The 23,199-nt window shown below is 48.6% G+C and overlaps 1 protein-coding gene across 7 annotated transcripts in view; it reads right to left on the bottom strand.

Annotated features, from left to right (window-relative positions):
• ANKS3 (ankyrin repeat and sterile alpha motif domain containing 3) overlaps window positions 1–23,199 on the bottom strand; it is a 34,028-nt gene that overhangs the window by 580 nt on the left and 10,249 nt on the right. For all 7 annotated transcript variants that reach the window (XM_042972202.1, XM_007073363.3, XM_007073362.3 and 4 more), the window contains 10 exons: window positions 14,255–14,390; window positions 8,503–8,658; window positions 6,062–6,199; window positions 5,401–5,510; window positions 4,942–5,118; window positions 2,428–2,552; window positions 1,734–1,875; window positions 1,092–1,264; window positions 661–746; window positions 129–212 (listed from right to left, as the gene is read on the bottom strand). In XM_042972202.1, the coding sequence (XP_042828136.1) occupies window positions 129–212; window positions 661–746; window positions 1,092–1,264; window positions 1,734–1,875; window positions 2,428–2,552; window positions 4,942–5,118; window positions 5,401–5,510; window positions 6,062–6,199; window positions 8,503–8,658; window positions 14,255–14,390 (1,327 nt within the window). The remainder of the gene's footprint in view (window positions 1–128; window positions 213–660; window positions 747–1,091; window positions 1,265–1,733; window positions 1,876–2,427; window positions 2,553–4,941; window positions 5,119–5,400; window positions 5,511–6,061; window positions 6,200–8,502; window positions 8,659–14,254; window positions 14,391–23,199) is intronic.

Genomic DNA, 23,199 nt, shown 5'->3' with positions numbered 1-23,199 from the left:
CCTTGAGGACAGCGGGCTATGGTAGAGCTGTCTCGGGGGTCTGAGCTGACTAGGATTCCCCGTTTACCCACTTCTGGCCCCAGGATGGGGATGAGGCCACCGGCTGTCGGACACTTTGGGAGACTCACCCATTTCCTGGACTCGATCCTCCAGTGCTCCGGAAAGCTCGGGGAGGCTCAGAGCCTGCAGGGAAGCCTGCCAGCCTTTGGAATCTGTGGGGCAGAGAGCCAGGTGGGCCTAGGGCTTGTGTGGTCACCACCGCTTTGTCCTGGGCTGCTGACGCCAGGGGACCCACCCACTGTCAGTACCTGCTTGACACTGTTCTATCAAAATGTGTTCGCCTGCTTATTTTTCCAAAGCACTGACTGGAGGGTCAATCAGGGTGCAGCCCCAGGAATGAAAGTGTGAGGGTCCCTGGCTGACAGTCAGGCTTGACCCTGGGTAGCCCCGACTGCAGGCTGAAGAAGTCACAACATTGTGGAGGACGTTAAGTCCCACCCCAGGGAGGCACGGTAAGGAAATGGGCTGGATAGGAAGCCCTCACCCTGGATCTCTTGCAGGGAGGGAGTGGGAGGGTCAGTGTGGTAACTGCTGGAACGGGTGGTAAAACCTGGCCTGGGGCAGCATCCATGCGATCCGGGACCAGGACAGCGTTCTTACCAGCCGTGGGGAGGGCCGGGCCCTGGGGGAGCCCTCGGGTGGACTCTTCCTGCTTCACTCTGGCTGACAACTCGGCTTGACAAGCTCTGCCAGACACAAGGCCAAGTGCTGGTGAGGGGGAGGGTGTCCTCCCTGGCCCCAGCAGGGCAGCACGTACCCCCACCTCCCTGAGTGGCCAGTGGGGCTCTGCCTTCAGGGCAAGCACACCAGGCACCTTCGGGGACAAGCCCTGAGGGCCCGAGCGCTTCGTTGCAGATGCTTGGGGCCCCATGTGCTGCCTGGGTCTGCCCTGTGGAAAGGAACAGCCACAATGAAACGGATGATGGTGGCGAGTACTCCAAGACGCCTTTAAGAACAACCACCTGGTTGAAGAATCTGGAGGAATCGGCGACTCAGGGTCTGGCCCGGGAGCAGCTCAGATGCCCACTCACCGCAGCTGGTCCAAGACGAGCGCAGCGTCCCGGGCCAGGGCCCAGGTCTCCTGCAGCTGGGCGTGCACGTCCTTCCGGGCACCGTCCTGCTCCAGGAGGCAGCTCTCCACCACCGCCCGCAGCTCCTGCTCCTGCGACACCTGGCCTCGCATGGCCTCCACCTCCTCACAGCGCTGCAGACGGAGAGGCGGGGAGGGGTGGTGGCAAATGACCAGGGCCACTCAGGCTGGGTCCCCCTCAACCTCTCTGGCGAGTGCCATACCCACTCGCTCTCAACTCCCACTCTCCTGGGCTGGAGGAAGGGAGCGCCTGTCTCCACCTTGGAGCACCCCCTGCTTTGGATCCCTACTCTTAAGCCCAGTGACATCCACGCCAGCTGCTTGTGCTCTGCCCTCACCCTTTCTCTCCTATGTCCAGCTGACCTCCTGTCCAACGTCCCCTGCCTCTGTGAGCCGTCTTCCTGGAGGCCTGCCTGTGCATCTCCACATTTACACACAAGCAGTAATGCTTTCTGTCCCAACGCCCGCCCTGGCTGCTTCTCCCTACTCCCCCTGGGTATTTGTCCCCACCACTCGGTCTCCACAAATGTGTCGTCCCTCACTGCAGGTGGGTGTCCAGGTCCCTGCCCCGCTCACCACATACTTTGTGCAGCTGGATGGCCAGCTCCTGCATCTCAGCTTCTAGCCGGTCGGCATACGCCAGCTCCAGAGCATCGCTGGGTGGCCGGGCACTGCTGTGCCAGCGGGCAATGGCAGAGGTCATCTTCCTCTTAGGCCCAAACAAGCTGCAAGGGTGAATGAGAGAATGAGGATCTGCTGTGTGTGGAGTTGCCACGGAGGCCAGCCTTCCACCAAGACAGCCCCCTAGGAAAGATTCCGATTTTGAAAGGGCACAGTGGTCCCGGATCCTGGGACAGATGACAGAAACAAAGGGTCTTAAGAAGTGACCACAGCAGGGGCTGGCCTGCCCTGCCCGTTTCCTTCCCCGGCCTGGCTGCTGCTCTCCCTGAACAGGGAGCTCAGGCCGGCCGGGGCTAGGCTGTGACTGGCCGCCTACCAATCGGGAAGCTCTCCAAAGTGAATGGTAGAAAACCTCTGGGTGCCCCTTATCACAGCACTGGCAGCCAGGCCAGCCGGGGGACCAGACCCAGGCCTTCGGCACTTCAGCTAGCTGCAGCCGGAAGACCAGAGAGAGGACAGCTGGCTGCAGAGAGCAAGGGGACGCCCAGACAGGACAGGTGGTTCCATCGGAGCGTTGGGCAGTTGGGAGCTAAGCGACCCCCTCATGTTTGGCTGAAGCGAGGGGGGCGTGGCCACAGAGGCCCCTCTGCACTCACGTGATGCCGATTTCCTTCAGGTCGCTCTCGGTGAGGGTCAGGAAAATGCGGAGGTCCACGTCCTGCTCCTCAAACACCTGCAGGTACTTGAGACACCCAATCTGCTCCAGCAGTGTGGCGAGGTCCTGGAGAGCAAAGGAGCCGGGGTGGGTCAGAGGATGGGCGGGCCACCAAGACACGGGGGCCAGAGAAGACACTGCTTTGGTGCAGATTCTGTCACCGCATCCACCTAAGCCGGGTCAGCCCTGTGGACCCCCCCAGGTTCTGCGGTGGGTCACCTCTGACTGCAGCCCCCTCCTCTGCAGCCTCAGGCAGAGCAGGTGGTCCAGAGATACTTCCCACCTGCCTGTGTCCCTGCAGCCAGTGTCCTTTCATTACAGCCTGGACACCGTTCGTGTTCACATAGGGCAGGTCTGCAGGCAACAAACTCTTAAGTCTTTTTTTTACCTGCGGCCTTCTTAATTTCTCCTTCACTCCTGAAGGACAGTTTCTGCTTGGCTATAGCGTTCTTGGTTGGTTTCTTCCATTAATCTGACCCTGTCATCAAATGCCCTCTAGACCCCATGGTTTCTAATGGGAAATTAGCAGTTAATCTCATGGGGGTTCCTTGTATAAAGACTCCCTTCTCTCACTCCCTTCAAGATTCTTTTGGTTTTGGACTAATTATGATAGATCTAGGCGTAGATCTGAGTCTAACCTACTTAAGAGTTCACACAGCTTCTTGGATGTGCAGATTCATGTTTCTGATCAAATCTGGGAAGGCTTGGCTGTTTTGAAACATTTTTTTATGCTCCCGACCTCATTCTGGAACACCATTATGTGTACGTTGGCTGCTTGATGGCGTCTCCTAGGTTTCTGTCCATCCTTTCCTCTCTTCTCTGACACGATAATCTCAATGGATCTAGATCATGCTTGTGGGTCCTTCTGTGCACTCCCATCTGCTCTTGAGCCCTCTCTTGGAGCTTTCATTTCAGTGATTCTACTTTTCATCTACAGATTTTCTGTTTTTATTTCTATCATTTTGTTAATATTCTCTATGTAGATACGGTTCCCTTTAGCTCACTGAACATATTTTAAGAAGCTGATCTAAAGTATTTGTCTTGGGGTGCCTGGTGGCTCAGTCGGTTCGGCATCCAATTCCTGGTTTCAGCTCAGGTCATCACTGCACGGTTTGAGAGGTTTGTGTTTTTGAGCCCTGCGTCAGGCTCTGCCCTGACGGTGCGGAGTAGGCTTAGATTTCTCTCTCTCTGCCCCTCCCTGGCTCTCACACGCATGCTCACTCTCAAAATAGAGAATGAAACCTTGAGGGGCACCTGGGTGGCGCAGTCGGTTAAGCGTCCGACTTCAGCCAGGTCACGATCTCACGGTCCGTGAGTTCGAGCCCCGCGTCGGGCTCTGGGCTGATGGCTCGGAGCCTGGAGCCTGTTTCCGATTCTGTGTCTCCCTCTCTCTCTGTCCCTCCCCCGTTCATGCTCTGTCTCTCTCTGTCCCAAAAATAAAATAAATGTTGAAAAAAAAAAAAATTTTAAAAGAGAATGAAACCTTGAAAGAGCCCAGCTTCATTTTGCCCCCTGCGGTGGCTGTCACAGCTACCTTGGTACTGGGGGTGAGGATGGGAACAGGGCAGGTTAAAGTGCTACAGAGCTTTCCGTTCTTCCGGACAGTCGGCCACTTCTCACGAATAAAAATGTTCAAGTTGCTCAAAGCCTTTGGTTGATTCGTTTTTGCTACTCTGACCACTTCTGCCAGTTTTTTGTTGCCTTTAATGGAGGAGTAAATTTTCAAATGTCACTCTGCCAATTTCCTCAACCTACTTTCTAAAACATCCTTAAGAACCTATCGCCCACTCTCCCATCAAGACGCGTTTAAGAAACTGAAAGGTGAAGCCCCTCGGTGGGCCTGGGAACACAGGCACTGGAGACGGCTCCCGGGAGGCGTCACAAGGAGAAGCCAACAAGATCACCAGCTTGTAGTGAACAGCAGAGCTGTGACGTGAACAAATGGCAAAAAATGAATTCTTTCATCTTTGTACCGCTTATGCTCCCAGAAAGTAAGAGAACACGATGAACAGACGGTGGGCGGCTGTGCCATACCAGTAACCCCTAAGAAGCTGGGTGAGCCACAGCAACCCACGAGGGAGGCAGAGATGGCAGTTTTCATCAAGTGCCACTTCATCTCCGCTTCGCGTGCATCTCCTCACTGACTCCCGACAGATCTAGATTGGTCCACTTTTTCTCCTCTCCAGGCTCAGGGAGGCCGAGGAGAGTACGGAAACCAAGGAGAGAGACAGATCCCTCCTATGGAAAGGGATGGAACAGAAACCCTGCACTGGCACTCGTGGCCATGAGGAATCCTCTCGGCCTGAGCAGCCTCACAGATCATCTGGGGGAAACCATCTCCACACTCTCTCTCGACGGGGCCCAGCCCATCCTCAGTGCACAGTAAGGGCCTTGTGAAGCACTACACGTGCCACGTTTCTAACTGCGTAACTGCCAGTTTCACAGACGATCTCACCTGGGGTCCTGAACAGAGAGACCTCTCCGTCTGGGAAACAGATCCTGGGGAGCAGGCTGCACCAGCCGGCCCAGTGCTGGCGGGCCACTGGCCGTCACTGTTGCTGTAACGATTCTTGGTCTTCATGTAACTTTTAGTTTGCTTGCGAACCGAGCTTTGACACGCATGATCCGAATCCTGTGGTGAGAAGGGTGTGTCCAGAGTTAACACCAAGGGGCCGCATCCACTCTACTCTCTGCCCCACGATCCCAGTTGTGAAACGCCCCCAGCAGCCAGAGAGGCTTCGCTGGTGACCCGCACCGTGGTCTGCGTGGCCCAGATCCGTGGAGGGCAGCCAGGACTTTGCGTGTCTGATGTGCACAAAGCACCGGTCTCCAGACTCGCCCTCTCCAAGGAGGCAGCCCCCGCAACACCAGCAAAGGGGAGGGAGGCGGGAGATCAAGAAAGGAGAAGCTTCACCTCGTTGCTCTCCAGAGAGGCCTCACTGCTGACTCCTGGGGCTCTCGCCAGGCCCTCGCTGCTGCTGCTGCGCCTTGCGACCCCCAGGTTGGCACAGAAGGCGTGCTCCTCTGAAAACAGTGAAGATGGGAGAGCCTGACCACAGGTCTCACTCGCGGGAACTCCCCAGAGCCCAGCGTCCACTGCATTCACCAGCTCCTGAAACAGCTCACTGGTGTCTTCTGTTTCACGCGGCTGCCTGGCCCAAGCCCTCGCACCTAACGCGACAGGGGGTTTGCCCATTTCGTTCACTGATAAAGCCAAGCGTCTAGAACGGCGCTTGGCGCACTCGGCACTCAGTAGACGGCTACTGAACAAACGACAGGTAACACAGCAGACGTTTCCCTGATGGCTCACCAGTCAAGGAGCTAACCTTGTCTGGGACGACCCCCCCAGACGCCGCGTGGAGAGACACTGGGCCAGAAGCTGCACCCCACCTGTCCCCTGCCGGCTTCTGGGTCCTCACAAGAGCCAGGGCCCTTCTGTACCCTTCGCCCCACCGTTCTCTACCAGCTGGACCCACCACAGTCCCATGCCCCCGGGGGGGAAGGGGGGGCAGCACACAGGAGCTCCTAACTCCGAGTGAGCCCTCAGCCGGGGTGGGTGTAGAGGGTGCACGTACCCCGACTGCTGCTGCTGCTGCTCTCCACATCCCGGTCGTTGATTGGGGAGGTGACGTCCCTGTAGCAGAGGCCGCCCGCCTCCAGGGGGTTCTCGTCACTGCTGTTGAAGGTGACATAGCCCCGCGGAGGCACCTGCTCTGTGGACACGAGGGGGGGCCATAAGCCCACATGAGCACAAAAGAGACAGACTCAACCACCCGAGAGGACCTGCAGCATGGGGGAAGGGCCAGGATCCAGGCAAAAGCTGAAAGAAAATTCCTAACTGGCCTTTCTCCCTCCCGTTCGCTCACCGCAGTAACCTGGACACAACCATGCAGTCTGCAGGAGGGGAAACGAACTCTGAAGGTCTGGAGACCAATGTGTGTCCCCGGACAAGCGCATGTGGGTCAGGGCCGGCACCCGCTCCACCACACCGTGCTGTTGCTTTCCCAAGTGGACGAAGCAGGAAACGGACAGCTGTGTTTACAGATTTCTGAGCCAAAGGGAAACCACAGCACTAGCGGGAAATGTCATCTCACAGGCACCAGCCTTCACACTTCCTGTGACTTTCCAACACAGACATCCAGGGGCTCCTCCTTGGGTCGATCAACCCCAACCAGCAAGATCTGGCTGAGCAGGAAGGTGGCAGGCCCTGGGCTAAAAATTAACAGCAGTAACACCAAGTTACATAACCTCTGAGTGCATCTGCCAGGAAGAAAATGGGAGAAAAGACAATACAAACCAGAGGGTTTAATTCCGACTTTGCCCCTGCCTCTTCCCAAAGAAAGTATACTTAATTGCAGAGAAGCGACTGGCTGGTGGCGACATGGATAACTTATTTCCTTCTTTACACCTTTCTGAAGCAATCAAGATTTACAATAAGAAGAAAGGGAAGGGAGGGAGGAAGGAAGATCAGCACGTGCTATTTATCATTCAAAAGTGTTTTTTCAGGGCTCCTGGGTGGCTCAGTCAAGTAAACCTCCCAACTCCTGATGTCAGCTCAGGTTGTGATCTTGCAGTTCTGGGATTGAACCTTGTGTCAGACTCTGCCCTGAGCCTGGAGCCTGCTTGGGATTCTCTCTTTCTGCCCCTCACCTGCCCTCTCTCTCTCTCTCCAGAAAATAAGTAAATAAACATTTTTAAAGAAGTGTTTTTCCACTGCTGGTAAAGAGAATAATATGCACTTACAGAAAATTTAAAAAGCACAAAGTGTGGGGCACCTGGGTGGCTCAGTCGGTTAAGCGTCCGACTTCGGCTCAGGTCAACGGACTCCTCAGAAGACACACACTCTGCCACTCAAGGACAACGGCCCAGCCAAATGCCCCAGAGCTCCGTGCTTGTAAAAGCACCGCTCTAGGAGAGAGGAGGCATGCTCTCATCCTGTAGCAACCTGTCCACAGCTGGGGGGTGGCTTCCCCAGTGGCCCAGTCAGCCTACCCCTCCGTGGGTAACAGGAGAAGGTGGGGCTGGAGCTCCCAGACCGGCGCCAAGACTCCTCTCTAAGGGGCAGAGAAGGGGATCAAGCTACTGTATACTCTTCACTGAAACATGGTCTCCTGTGACTGGAAAAGTTTGTCTCCCAGCCTGGGGGTGATCACTCATGAGAGGAGCCCATCCACGCAGCCTGATGGACCAGCAGGCTTGGCCTGGCCACTGCGGGTGACAGATGCCAAAGAAGATGTAACACACCAGGGTGCCTGGATGGCTCAGCAGGTTAAGCGGCTAACGCTTTGTTCCGGCTCAGGTCATGATCTCACGGTTTGTGGGACTGAGCCCTGAGCCAGGCTCCAGCTGACAACTCAGAGACTGCTTGCGATTCTCGCTCTCTCTTCCCCTCTCTGCTCCTCCCCTGCTCGCGTGTGCTCTCTCTCTCTCTCAAAATAAATAAAACGAACTTTAAAAAAAGGAAGATGTAACTAGAAGATACCACTTACACGGAGTCTGATCACTGGGGCCAGAACAAGAGCACGAGCACCCCCTGCACTCCTCGAGAGCACTGAGCTCAACCTGAGGAGCTGACAATTCGTGAATAAACTCAGGGCTCGGGTTCTAGCCCACCAGGTGCACCATCCGACAATTCTCAAATCCAGCACTCTGAGAAAAGAGAGCAAGAGCCGGTCCAGCTCTGGCTGGCGATGGGGCAGAGACTGGACTTGACCATCTTCCTGGTACTAGCTGTCCCACCACGTGATGAATGAAATCCCAGCTCTGCTATATTTCCACTGCTAAAGAGAAAGTTCTATTTGTGATTGTAACCAGTGGAAAGGAAAATCAAAGGACAAACCAAAACCCAGAAACTAGCTAGAGATTAGTCTTTCTATCACTATAATCAATCTTGAGTCCTGGCGCTGCAGCGCCCGCCGGTGGCCCACATCTCAGAAGGCTGAGAACGGTCCCTTGCGGTCAGGCCGGCTTCTCAGGAGGCACGGCCACAGAGCCATCAGGAAGTGGGAGCGCTCACCACAGCAAGGCTGCATCTTGCCTCCGAGGCCGATGGCTGTGATCCTGGCCAAGGCTCGCGGCCCCTCATGGATGCTGAGGCCCTTCTTCCGACAGGGCCTCTGTCTCTGGGGAACAGGGCAGGATTCATCCGAAGAGCTTAGATCTTCAAATTTTTCTGTGGGTCAAACACCAGAATTAAGACATTTTGTTCAGTGATGGACTAACTGACGAATCCTCATGGTACACACTGGAAGAAAATCATCGTTATTGATCTTCACAAATTAAGAAGAAAAAAAAGTGTGTTTCCCACGATGTCCCTTGAAAGAAATACCACAATGGGCCAGTCCACTGCTCAGATGGGCCACGGGGACATCTGGGCAGAAAGCAAGCTTGCTAAAGCAAGAATCTGAACTGAACAAGTTTGTCACGATGAGGGAGTCTTAGTTCTTATTCCTTTTTGTCCAGGTTTCCAGAATTTCTTAACAAGCGTCTCTTCACAGACCTATGGCAAAATCACAACTTCACAACTGTATATTCTCAACCTGCACTTTGGGGAAGCAAGTGGCACACGGCAGCCGTGCGTGCCAGGTGTGGGGAAGCACCGCGCATCACCGCCCGTCAGAGCTCGAGGGCTCGGTGCGCTCACAGCCATCTTACAGCTCTCCAGTTTTCCGGATCTCATCACACCTGCAAGGCAAAACTCATGAATTTATCAGCATAAGGTTGCCATCTGGTAACACTTCACTCTTGGGCTGGTACGCTGGGGCTCAGCCGCTGCAGGACCCCCCGCCCACCCCCCGCCCCCCACAACCGCCCTGGGAACTGGAGTTCATCACAAATGATCCGAGGCCAGGAAGGGAGCCAGGCCGAGCCAGGCGGTGGGAGGGGAGCAGTGCAGTCTGGCGTGAACAGGGCAGCGATGGCCTTCAAGCGAGGGAATTACTGACTCAGGATCCAAACGTGACCAGGGACCCCAGGCGGGCCATCGTCTCTCTCCCCGACTCAGCTCACTCCCTGCCCTCTGGGTTCGATGCCACCTGGAGACTATGGTCCCATCCAGTCAGTAGATGGAGGAGTCAGAAGGAATAAAAGGACGAGAGAGGAGGGACAAGCAAGGCCAAGGGCGGCTCTGTGAATCTGCATCTGCCCCCAACACCTCCTCTGAAAGCTGACGAATCACCAAGGACTACAGACAGAGCCAAGCGATCCCCACGCTGCCACAGAATAGGAAGGCAGGGAGCACGGCTGACCCCTTTTCCTTGCTCCGGCCCAGAGGAGACACACCCACTTCTCTTCCCGCAGAGACTTCCTGCTCATGCAGACCTGGTCTCCGCAGGGAGCAAGTAGATCTAGAAGGATACCACATACAAGAGAGAGAAGTGCCAACGCTGCCCCCAGAAAAAGTCCATTCTGTGGCAGGAATACTGAAGAGTCCCGGCGGAGGGGAAGCACAGCCCTGGAGAACCAACTTGAAAATGTACGTGGGACGTGAGGGGGCAGAACGGCCCCACTCCTGGAAGGCACCTTTTGGAAACTGAACAGTGAACAGAAAAAGCGAGCAGGTGAAGTTCAGGATCTGACAAGACAAAAACATATCAAGGACACACAGGCTTGGCCTAACTACATCCCCGTCCCAAGAAAACCCACAAGAAACAAACCAAACCCATCCAGTAAGGACTCCTCTCGAGACACTGGGGAGGAGGGAGTCCCGAAGCAGGGCCCTCACTGCAGCCGGACCACCAAGCCCTGTGGGTGAAGTGCTCCAGCGATCCATGAGCACAACTACTCCAGGGAGGAGGCAGAGACAGGCTGGACACCAGCGACTGAAGACGCTAGTTCCCCAAACCACTGTCATAAAGGAGGAGGTAAGAAAACTCTAACACTTTCTGTGACACTCTGAGTGGATAATTTGTTTAAGTAGGCTCTCCACACAACACGGGGCAACCCTGGGATCAAGAGTTGGATGCTCTATAGACTGAGCCACCCAGGTGCCCCAGAGGCGGATACATCCTTAAACAAGCATCAGAGGATAGGAAAAAGCACCCTGACTTAGAAATCCAAAACTGAGACCAAAAAGACACAGGCATGTGCACACAACTGTGAGAAAGGAAAACGGAACCCAGGAAGTAAGTGGAAAACTAAGGTCAGTGGGGCACCTGGCTGGCCTGAGGTGGTAGCGCATGTAACACTCGATCTCAGAGTTGTGAGTTTGAGCCCCACGTTGGGCACAGAGATTACTTAAAAATAAAATCTTAAAAAAAACAAACATCCAAACACCAAAGGTCAAAAAATTAAAATGAAGACTCAGTTACTAGGTGCCCAAGGAAGAAGAGATTTGGATGGAAAAGAAGTACTTCAGGAAGAAAATCACCAAAGAATGAATGAGATCAAAAATGTAAGACAGGACTGAGACAGAAGACAGGCAAGATGGGAAAATGACAGGGGAAAATAACCACTGGAACTTTTTAGAAGGATGCAGACAAAAACAACTTGGCAGACCTAAGTAAGCTTGAAATCCTGAAATGAAAGGATTTCCTAGGAAAGTACAGTTTACCAAACTTGGCCCTGTGAAATGAGAAAGCTTAAGCAGATCAATTTCTGCAGAAGAAACAAAAACTTAGCAGGAGCCACCTCACAAAGAGAGACCAGGCCCAGATGGTTTCACAGGAGAATCCTTCCAAACCTTCCCAAACCACAGGCTACCAAGACACCTGGGTGGCTCAGCTGGTTGAGCTTCCAGCTTCAGCTGAGGTGATGACCTCACGGTTTGTGAGTTTGGGCCCCATATATCCAGCTCTCTGCTGTCAGGGCAGAGCCCACTTCAGATCCTCTTTCCCCCTCTGTCTGTCCCTCCCCTGCTCACACTCTCTCTCAAAAATAAAGTTTAACAAAAATGAACTACTGGGACCTCATCAAAATAAAAAGCTTCTGCCTAGTGAAGGAAACAATCAGCAAAACTAAAAGGCAACCGACAGAATGGGAGAAGATATTTGCAAATGACATATCAGATAAAGGGTTAGCATCCAAAATCTATAAAGAAGTTATCAAACTCAACACCCAAAAAACAAATAATCCAGTGAAGAAATGGGCAAAAGACATGAATAGACACTTTTCCAATGAAGACATCGTGATGGCCAACTGACACATGAAAAAATGCTCAACATCACTCATCATCAGGGAAATACATATCAAAACCACAATGAGATACCACCTTACATCTGTCAGAATGGCTAACGTTAACAACTCAGGCAACAACAGATGTTGGCGAGGATGCTGAGAAAGAGGATCTCTTTTGCATTGTTGGAGGGAATGCAAGCTGGTGCAGCCACTCTGGAAAACAGTATGGAGATTCCTCAAAAAAAAAAAATAGAACTACCCTACGACCCAGCAATGGCACTACTAGGCATTTATCCAAGGGATATAGGTGTGCTGTTTCGAAGGGACACATGCACCCCAATGTTTATAGCAGCACTATCAACAATAGCCGAAGTATGGAAAGAACCCAAACGTCCATCGATGGATGAATGGATAAAGAAGATGGGGTATATATATTATGATGGAGTATTACTTGGCAATCAAAAAGAATGAAATCTTGCCATTTGCAACAACATGGATGGAACTGGAGGGTATTATGCTAAGTAAAATTAGAAAAAGACAAAAATCGTATGACTTCACTCATATGAGGACTTTAAGAGACAAACCAGATGAACATAAGGGAAGGGAAACAAAAATAATATAATACAGGGAGGGGAACAAAACAGAAGAGACTCATAAATATGGAGAACAAACTGAGGGTTACAGGAGGGGTTGTGCGAGGGGGGATGGGCTAAATGGGTAAGGGGCACTAAGGAATCTACTCCTGAAATCATTGTTGCACTATATGCTAACTAATTTGGATGTCAATGAAAGGAAAAAAAAAGTAAATAAATTCTTTATCAAAAAATAAGATAAAATAAAATTTTAAAAACTCAAAAAAAAAAAAAACAAAAAACCACCACCACAAGGTACCAATACTGCATAAACTGTCCCAGAGCACAAAAAGGAAAACTTTCAAATTCTTTGTATGAAGTACAATACTGATACCTACACCTGATAAAGACAAAACAGAGAATCACAGACCAATACCATTTATAAATGAACAGCCATACAGAAACACTAAATAAAATACTAGCAAACAGAATCCAATATTGCATTCAGAAAATAATATACCACATGGGATTTCTACACAGCAAGTAAAGTTGGTCCGTTATTAGGAAATTCATTAATATACTCTATTAGTAGATTTAAGGAGAAAATTAATAATCATCTCCACAGATGCTAAAAAAGCCTTTGACAAAATTCAACACTGATGGCTGAAACAACACTCAGGAATATACAAAATGACAAACTCTTTCTCAACATGATAAAATATATGCACACCTTACTCTTAAAATCAGCGTCTTACCTAAGGTGGCATTTCTGCTAAGGTCAGGACCTGGTGAATGCCCACTATCCCCACTCTGTTCGACACCTAACCGAAAGTAGGAGCCAATGTAAATGAATGAAAGAAACCAGATGTACAAAAATCAGAAAGAAGTAGTAAATCTATCTCTATGTATAGATTATATGGTAGCATACCTGGAAGACCCTACAGAATCAATAAATTCAAACAATGAAAGAATTCAGCGGAATATAAAACTGGTGTGTACAGACATCAACAGCCTTCATAGTCACAGACAATAAGCAGAGGATAAAATGGCAGTGAAACCCAACCCACAGCAGCAACAAAGAAAATCAGACACTTGGGAATAAAAAGTTCTATGCAAAATGTCTATGAGGAAAGATTTTAAACCCTCCAATAGACACAAAAGATGTCCCTTGTCTAGAGAGTCCGACTCAACAGCATGAAAGGTAGTTCATTTATAAATTTGCCACAATCTCAATAACATGCTCTTTTTAAGCAGCTAGACAAGCTGGTGTTCAAGTTCACACACACAAAACAGCAAGAGCTATGGAATACTGAAAAGGAAAGGCTGCAGGGGGGACTGGCCGGACGAGAGGCAAAAAGCCTCTGCATATTTACAACAGCGGAGGTCTGCAGTATGAACAGACAGACCTGGGGAACAGAACAGAGGTCCAGAAACAGACCTGGACACAAAAAGAAATTCAGAATATAGCACAAAGATAGCTTCTCAGATCACCAGGTCAAAGATGGACTGTTGAATAATTTCATGAAGCCAAGACAATGGGGAAGCCATCTGAAAAAACCACACGTCACACCATGCATGACAATAAAGTATAAATGGATCAGAGAGCTGAATATAAAAAATGAAACCATGGAAGCACCAGAAGAAAACGGACAAATTCATACACAACCAAGGCACAAAGACCTTCTGTGACCCCAAATCTAAAGGCAGTACAAGACTCAACTTGACTACATAAAATTAAAACATTTCACATGGCAATAAGCACCACAAGCAAAGTCAAGAAACTGTAAGCAATCCCCTTCGTGTGGCCGCCGTGCCACCTCTCCCTGGGCACCCCGGCATCCTGTGCACACCTTCAGCCTGGCAGGAACCGCTCTACATTCTAACGTCTCTCCTATCAGACCAGCAAGCCTCAACCTCGACTGTACAGTGGAGTCACAGGGAAAGCAGAGATCTCCTGTCAAGGCTGCGAGAACCAAATCTCTGGAGGAGAGGTGGGAGCTGGGGCCGGGGAGGGGGGGGGGGTCTTCCTCCCTCTCCCCTCCCGCCCCGCGGAACTCCAGCAGAGGGCACAGAAGCAGATACCTGGGCTCCGATAGAGGTTCTTGGGCAGAGTAGGAGAGTGAGCGTCTATCAACCCCACGATCTTCATGTGTCCATACTGCTTGGCCAGCATCCGGGCTGTGGCTCCACTGTGGTCTCTCGTGTCCACTCTGACTCCCTGTGAAATTCATGAAAGAACAAGTACTAGGAACCTCCCCCGTAAAGCACCCTCACTTCCCTGGATGCAGACTCTGGACTCCAACCAAAAAGTACACTGGATTCTCACCACCCTGGAAAGGTCTTGCCCTGGGCCCTTAGCAGCCCCACATCTGCGTAAGAAAAAGGCGAAGGCTCCTTAAGGACAAGGTGGGGGGTGCTGGGGAGGGGCTTGCTGGCAGCAGTCTCGCCACCAGAGAGCCGTGGCAGCTCTCCAACCTCATTCTTGGGCTTTCCAAGCCAGGCAGACAGGTACTTAAGGGAGAGGCAGGCACTTGCCCCAGGTGGGGAAGGGCGCACTGCAGGCAATGAGGCCAGAGCCTGACCTTCACCCTTTGAATCTGGCCATGCCCGACTCATTCCACTTCTCTTCACACAGAGAAAACCGCAGACAACAGCTTCACTAGGGAAGCAACTTTTTTTTTTTTCGTTTTTTTTTTTTTTTTTTTTTTTTTTTGGGACAGAGAGAGACAGAGCATGAACGGGGGAGGGGCAGAGAGAGAGGGAGACACAGAATCGGAAACAGGCTCCAGGCTCCGAGCCATCAGCCCAGAGCCTGACGCGGGGCTCGAACTCACGGACCGCGAGATCGTGACCTGGCTGAAGTCGGACGCTTAACCGACTGCGCCACCCAGGCGCCCCGGGAAGCAACTTTTAAAAGTCACAACCACAATGACAGCACCATCCTTCTGAAGGAGAGTCTGGGAGTTTTTATCCAAAGGCCTAAAATGTACTTCTGGTCTTCAGCACAAATGTTTCCAATCCTATGACTCTCTCCTAAGGAAATTACCCCAAATAACAGAGAAAGCTTGTATGACATAGGTGTTTGGTAGAACATATTTGCAGTAACAGAAACCTGGAGACAGTGTAAATGGGGGAGGAGTCAGCTATGTTATGGCCATAAACGCTGGTATTTACAAATAATTGGTATAACCAAGTTTTGAAAGGACCATAGTATGTCTTTACAACATATAAGATATAAGGTGTCCTTATGACGAAGAGAAGAAGACAAGGACACACTGGGGACACAGCCATGTGAAGACAGAGGCAGGGACTGAATGATGCGTCTACAAGCCAAGAAACACCAGGAGCCACCAGAAGTTCAGAGAGAAAAGGAACCATTCCTCCCCAAAGCCTTTGGAGGGGATGTGGCCCTGTTGACACCTTGATCCTGGACTTCTGGCATCCAGAACTGTGAGAAAATAAGTTTCTGTGTTTTAAGCCCCCCAAGTTTATAGTAAATTGTTAACAGCAGCCACAGGAAACAAATACACCCATTAATGTGTGAATGGTTAAATGAATTAAGGCATATCACTACTATCAAGTACTGGATCAGAAAGAATGAGGCAGGTTTCTCTACTGATGTGGAAGTACGTTTGTGATATTTTGCTAACATTTAAAAACACACTGCAGAAGTCTATGTATCCCAGTTTACGTAGCAGGATTTCACTTATGTAGAAATCTGTTCAGAGTTATTAACACTCTGGGATGGGAAGTGTGAGAAAACCTACAGAAGTTTTTTAATGCTTATTCCTAAAATTTCTATTAATTTTCCTGTAAGTTTTATCGTTTGGCTGTTTTTAAGCCTATAGGTTATATTATTTTCATTTATATGTTTTTTTATTCTTTGAGAGAGAAAGAGAGGGACAGCATGAGCTTGAGCGCACAAGTGGGGCATGGGCAGAGAGAGAGGGAGACACAGAATCCGAAGCAGGGTCCAGGCTCTGAGCTGTCAGCACAGAGCCCGGCGCAGGGCTCGAACCCACCAACCATAAGATCATGACCGTGAGCCGAAGTTGGAGGCCCAACCAACTGAGCCACCCAGGCGCCCCACAGATTGTTTATTTTTTTTTTTATTTTTTAACGTTTATTTATTTTTCAGACAGAGAGAGACAGAGCATGAACGGGGAGGGTCAGAGAGAGGGAGACACAGAATCTGAAACAGGCTCCAGGCTCTGAGCTGTCTGTCAGCACAGAGCCCGACGCGGGGCTCAAACTCACAGACCGCGAAATCATGACCTGAGCCGAAGTCGGCCGCTTAACCGACTGAGCCACCCAGGTGCCCCCATAGATTTTTTTAACATCATGAAAATATGGGGGTACCTAAGTGGCTCCGTCAGTTGAGTGTCTGACTCTTGACTTTCTCCCTCTCTCTCTGCCCCTTCCCTGCTTGCTCTCTCTCAAAACAAATAAGAAAAAAAATCATGACAATGTATACATTATACAGGCACACCTCAGAGACACCACAGGTGCAGTTCCAGACTGCTGCGGGAAAGGATCGCAACAAACCAAGTCAAGTGAATTTTTTGGTTTCCCAGTGCATATAAAAGTTGTATTTACACTATACGGTGGTCGTATATTAAGTGTGCATTATGTCTAAAAAAAAAACAACATGGGGGCACCTGGGCGGCTCAGTTGGTTAAGAGTTGGACTCTTGATCTTGGTTCAGGTCATGATCTCACAGTTGTGACACTGAGCCCAAAGTTGGGCTCTGCACTGGGAGTGGAGCCTGCTTAAGATTCTCTCTCTCCCGCTCCCTCTGCTCCTCCCCCAGTGCTCGCTCTCTCTCTGAAAACAAAACAAAACAAAACAAAACAAAACAAAACGAAAAAACAATGTATATACCTAAATTAAAAAATACTTTATTGGGAGGGGCGCCTGGGTGGCTGTCGGTTAAGCGTCCTACTTTAGCTCAGGTCATGATCTCGCAGTTTGTGGGTTCGAGCTCCACATTGGGCTCTGTGCTGACGGTTCAGAGCCTGGAGCCTGCTTCAGAATCTGTGTCTCCCTTTCTCTCTGCTCGCCACCTCCCCTCACCTCCCAGCTGGCAGTCTGTCTCTCTCTTTCAAAAGTAAATAAACATTTAAAACATTAAAAAAAAACAAACAAACTTTATTGGGGTACCTGCCTGCTTCAGTCAGTTTAGCATGATCTCAGGGTTGTGAGTTCAACCCCCATGTTGAGCATAGAGCTTATTTAAACAAACAAACAAACAAACAAACAAACAAACACTTTCTGCTAAAAAAAAAGGTATCAACTGGCTTTCCAGCAAGTCATAATCACAAACTATAGATAACCATAACAAGTATGACAGTAACGAAAAAATGTGAAATACTGTGGGAACTACTAAAATGTGACCCAAGGGGCACCTGGGTGGTGCAGTTGGTTAAGCGTCCCACTCTTGATCTCAGCTCAGGTCATGATTTCACAGTTTGTGAGTCTGAGCCCCACACTGGGCTCTCTGCTGGTGGCATAGAACCTGCTTGGGACTCTGTCTCTCCTTCTCTCTGCCCCTCCCCAGCTTGTATACTCTCTCTCTCAAAATAAATAAATAAATAAAAACTAAAAATAAAATGTGACCCAGAGACACAAAGTGAGCAAATGCTGTTACAAAAATGGCATCAACAGATTTGCTTGAAGCAGAGTCTCCACAAACCTTCAATCTGTAAAAAAAAAATGCAGCATTTGCGAAATTCAATACAGTAAAACAATAAAATGAGGTGTCCCTGCACATTCATAAATTATAGGAGGATTTCCACACCATATTGCTATTATTGAGGATTTAAGACAAGTTTTATATTTTAAAATATTTTTCAGACCTTATTTGTTTATGCACTTTTACAGGTTCATGGAAAGGCACAAAGAAGTTATTAAATCATTGCTAAAAAGCTATTTAAGGGCACCTGTGGGGCTCAGTCATTTAAGTGTCCGACTCTTGATTTCCACTCAGGTCACGATCTCATGGGTCATGAGATCGAGCCCCATGTCGAGCTCTGCACTGACAACACAGGGACTACCTGGGATTCTCTCTGCTCCTCCCCTGCTTGTGTTCAGTCTCTCTCTCTCTCCCTCCCTCTCTCTCTCTCTCTCTCTCTCTCTCTCAAACAAACAAACAAACAAACAAAAAAAAGCTATTTAACAAGGAAAAAGTTTGTAACTATGAGAGGTGATGGATGTTAACTTACTGTGGTATTACACACAATATACACATAATTCAAATCATTATGTAGCACACCTTAAACTTACATAATGCTGTATGTCAATTTTATCTCAAGAAGAGTGGAAAAAATATTTTAAAAATAAAAGATTAAGCAAAAAGGAACATGATTAGGGGTGCCTGGGGGGCTCAGCCAGTTAAGTGCCCAACTCTTGATTTCCACTCAGGTCATGATCTCATGGTTCATGGGTTCAAGCCCCGTGTCAGGCTCTGTGCTGCCAGCTCAGAGCCTGGAGCCTGCTTCGGATTCTGTGTCTCCCTCTCTCTCCGCCCCTCCCCTGCTCATGCTCTGTCCCTCTCTCTCTCTCAAAAATAATCTTCCATCTTCCTAATCTTCCTTCGTTTCTAAGTTCACTACTCATGAGCACGCTTACTTTAAAAGTATAAAAAAACGAGCTTTCCATTTTAAAAGCTTCAACCCAGCAGTCTGGTGTCTGAGGGCGGAACCAATGGGGCTCAGTGCTCTGGAGGATAAACCAGCAAACATTAAACGTGTACACACCTCTGACCCAGCAATTCCACTTCCAGGAATTTGGCCTCAGGAAATAATTAAGGACATACACTAACATTTGGGATGTTCCCATCAGCATTTAGCATGGTCAAAACCATGAAGACCCTAAAATGAGAAATCAGTGAACTAAGTGAGATCTGTAAAGTGGAACACCAGTCCCCCATTTATATGACAGGTCCAAGTATATACGTATTAATATGGACGGGGTGCCCAAGACATCGTGAAGAGAAAAAAAAAAGCATATTACAAAACGTTTTGTATAACAGGACTCCACTTTAACTTAAAATATTTATTTAAAAAAAAAACAGGAGGGAGCACCCAGGAGGCTCAGTCAGTTACATGTCCAAACTTGAGCTTAGGTCATGATCTCAGAGTTTTCATGAGTTCGAGCCCCGTATCGGTTCTGTGCTGACAGTGCAGAGCCTGCCTGGGATTCTCTCTTTCAAAATAAATAAATAAACTTACAAAAAAAAAAATCAGGATACTCAATGAGTTATTAACATGTGTGATATCTGGGTGATGAGATTAGGAATAGTTTTGGATTTCTTTTTGCTTCACTGTACTTTCTAATTCTTTTATAGCAGGTATATACCACTGTACAATAAACATTCATTTATGTACTCTTCTGCCTTATTTTGAAAACCCATGATCAACTGACAAGCTTGGTTGAGCCTAGTATAAAAGGTGATTATCACAGGTCCCCTAGTAGGACAAAACTGCATTTTTACAAGACCTTAACTGAGTTTTACTTTCTATAATCCCCCACTTTCAAGAGCTCTAGTTAGAAATCAGCTATGAAACCTTCAGCCTTCAAAGATCATTTCTAGACGGGTCTAGAAGGGGAAATGGAACGAAGGTAGTCAAAAGGCACAAATTTCCAGTTATAAGCAGTTTACGATGACTGCCGTGAACATTGCCATATGACATATATTGAAGTTGTGGAGAGTAAATCCGGAGTTCTCGTCACAAGGAAACAATCTGTGTCTGTGTCTACGTAAGATGTGGACGCTCGCCGAATACGTGGTCATCACTTGACAATCCATGGAAGTGAAATCACAACACTGCACACCCTACACTTACAACAGGGATGTTTGTCAGTTCTAGCTCAGTAAAACTGGGGGAGGGAAAGAGGGAGAATTTCTAGTTTCAATTTGATAGAAAGAACCCAAACGTTTCAACCAAAACAAACGACACCATCTTTACTGCAGGGTTTCAACTATCATCTGTTTTTAAGCTTGGAAGACTTCAACCTCAGACTATAGGAAAGGGGAAAAAAGCAGTAATGCTATTCCTTAGTGACTAAATGAGGAAGAAAATAGAACTCAGGACAAGGTCCCTGAGGTGAGAGAAGAAAATATGATATTTTTATCCATCCTTTACAATGTTTTGGTTTTTCTTCCTCTTTTATAATGTACGTAACATATTACTAGAGAAGGACATGACTGGTGGAGCTGTGAGGGCCTGGCCCTCCCAGAAGGAAGGGGAATGGGGTACAAGGGAGGCAGCTACAGCCCTCTCCTGTCCTTGCAGAGCACAGAGTGTCCAGCCTCACGCAGTTCTCTGTCTCCAGGACCGGGGACTGGCTCTGGAGGGCCCGCCCCTCTGGCTCCCTGAGATCTAACCATGACTGAGCAGGAGGCAATCTACAGGGAATGAGGAGCAAAGGAGCATCTATGCAGGCCTAGCCACACGGCCTCGCCAGCAGAGGAACAACCTGGCCATCAGCCACAGGCTCCCAGCAGTGCCCACCACCATCAGCCAGAAAGCAATCATGCTGAATCGACCAACACCTTCTACTCCCGATTAGTGCTCTAGAGGGAGAACTCAGAGTTGATTTCCAGAGTTTGATTGCTGTATGTGATTATGAAAGACAAAACTGTTTTTTAGGAAATACATACTAAAGTACTGAGGGGGAAAAAGGGCATTATGTCAGCAACTTACTTTCAAATGGTTCTAAAAAGATAATATGTATATAAAGAGAGACTAAATAAAGAAAACGAGATGAAATGTTAATATTTGGGGAATCTAATGAAGGCACAGAAATTTTTTGCATTCTTTTGACATTTAAGTCTGAAATTATTTCAAAATTTCAAAAAAATTTTCAAAAGAAATCCAATTCAATTTGTTGCCCCTCAAAACAAGTTGCCTACAACAGACAATCTCACACCCAGCTGGGGAATAAGGGTACCAAGTGAGGGGCATAATCTGCATGGTAGACAAATCACCTAAAGTCTCTGACTTTCCAATGTGTTTTCCACTTAAAAAACTATGTGAATGTCTCATGACTTCCAGTTCTACCTTACTTGAAATCAAACTCTCAACTCAGAAGCAGAGGTTATGCTTTTTACAGGTCTGAGCTCATACTCATCCATTCTTCACCTTATGCTAGGTCTTAAGAGTGCAATTACCTTCAGAGAACAATTATTTGCAAAAAGAAAGCCCAAATGGCTGATAGATATGTGAAACAATGCTCAACCTCACCAGAAATCAGAGAAAGGCAAAAACAGGAGACAGCTCATCTGACACTGTACCAAGTGTTATTGAGGGCATAGGGGATGAGAGCTACAACGATCAGAACATAAATCAGGAAAGTCAGTTAACACTGTCTGGTAAAGATTCACCCACCCTACACACAAAAAAATTCTACTTGAAGAATATATTCTGATTTCTTTAAAATCCCTCCACACATGCTCAAGAGGACAAGTAAAAAACGAGAACCACAGCCCTGTCAACAATAGCAAAGTGGAAACAACTTAAATGTCCACTAAGGAATGAATAAAATGTAAAATACTCTTACGTTCAACATACACAGAGCTGTCAAAATGAATGAACTGTATCTCCAAGTACCAGAACTCTGTTGAATGACATGTAACAGTCTGACATGTTATTTACATGTATCTTTAAAATACATAAAACAGGGGCGCCTGGGTGGCTCAGTAGGTCAAGTGTCCGACTTCGGCTCAGGTCATGATCTCGCGGTTCGTGAGTTAAAGCCCCGCGTCGGCCTCTGTGCGGACAGCTCAGAGCCTGGAGCCTGTTTCAGATTCTGTGTCTCCTTCTCTCTCTGACCCTCCCCTGTTCATGCTCTGTCTCTCTCTGTCTCAAAAATAAATAAACAAACGTTAAAAAATAAAAAATAAAAAAATAAAAAATAAAATAAAATATATAAAACAACCTGTGCATTCCTTGAGGTCACACAGTGCGTGATGAAAGTATAAACTCAGGGACAGGAAAGGTACAGAGCAACATCTGCAGAGAGGTCACCCTGGGATCATGTGGGTGGTATTAGATTTATCTTCTGTACTTTTCTGTATGTTGACAGTACTTCAAGGGGGGCGCCTGGGTGGCTCAGTCGGTTAAGCATACGACTCTTCATTTCAGCTCAGGTCTTGATCTCACAATTGTGGGATCAAACTCTGCGGCGGGCTCTGTGCTGAGCATGGAGCCTGCTTAGGGTTCTCTGCCCCACCCCCACTCACATGCACTCTCTCTCAAAATAAATAAACATTAAAAAAAAAAAAAAGGAAAGAGGGGATCCTGGGTGGCTCAGTTGACTAAGCATCCGACTTCAGCTCAGGTCATGATCTCACGGTTCATGGGTTCAAGCCCTGTGTCCGGCTCCGTGCTGTCAGCGCGGAGCCTGGAGCCTGCTTCAGATTCTGTGTGTGTCTCTCTCTCTCCGCTCCACCCCCACTTGCATCCTGTCTGTCTGTCTCTCTCTCTCAAAAATAAGTAATCAAAATTTAAGGTTCATAATTCTTGCTACTGTGGAGAGAATGGAAGCTTGTACAGTTTGTTCTTCAGATGGCAAGTGAGCAACACCTATGTTAAGACTGTACTTACACTCCACGCAAAATTCCACCTTCAGTATTCAACCAGACAGATGTGGTCACACACGTGTGCAGAGATGTATGTGCAGAAAGTCTCCACGGCACTGTGTGTGACAGCAAATGGCTGGCAACGACCTAATTTCATCCACAGACCACTGTCAAATCTCTGATCCATCCCTACAAGGGAGTGCTGTGCCGCCATGAAAAGAGAGAGAGAAGAGAGCTTAACAGACACTAATACAGAACAATCTCCCCAACAGACAGTTAAAAAAAAAAAAAAAAAAATCAAGCTGAGAAGCAGGTTGCAGCAAAGGGGGCAGGCAGCTCCCTGTACCCCTGTCTCATGTAAGTGTACTATCCCCAAATTCTTTTTCAAAGAAAAACAGCCTATTAACATTGTATTATGTTCAAGTTTCTACCAATGAGTAAGTAA

Source organism: Panthera tigris, chromosome E3 (genome assembly GCF_018350195.1).
Source record: "Panthera tigris isolate Pti1 chromosome E3, P.tigris_Pti1_mat1.1, whole genome shotgun sequence".
Classification (NCBI taxonomy): Eukaryota; Metazoa; Chordata; class Mammalia; order Carnivora; family Felidae; genus Panthera; species Panthera tigris.
Note: the sequence above shows the minus strand (reverse complement) of the source record. Positions and strands in the feature narration are given on the sequence as shown.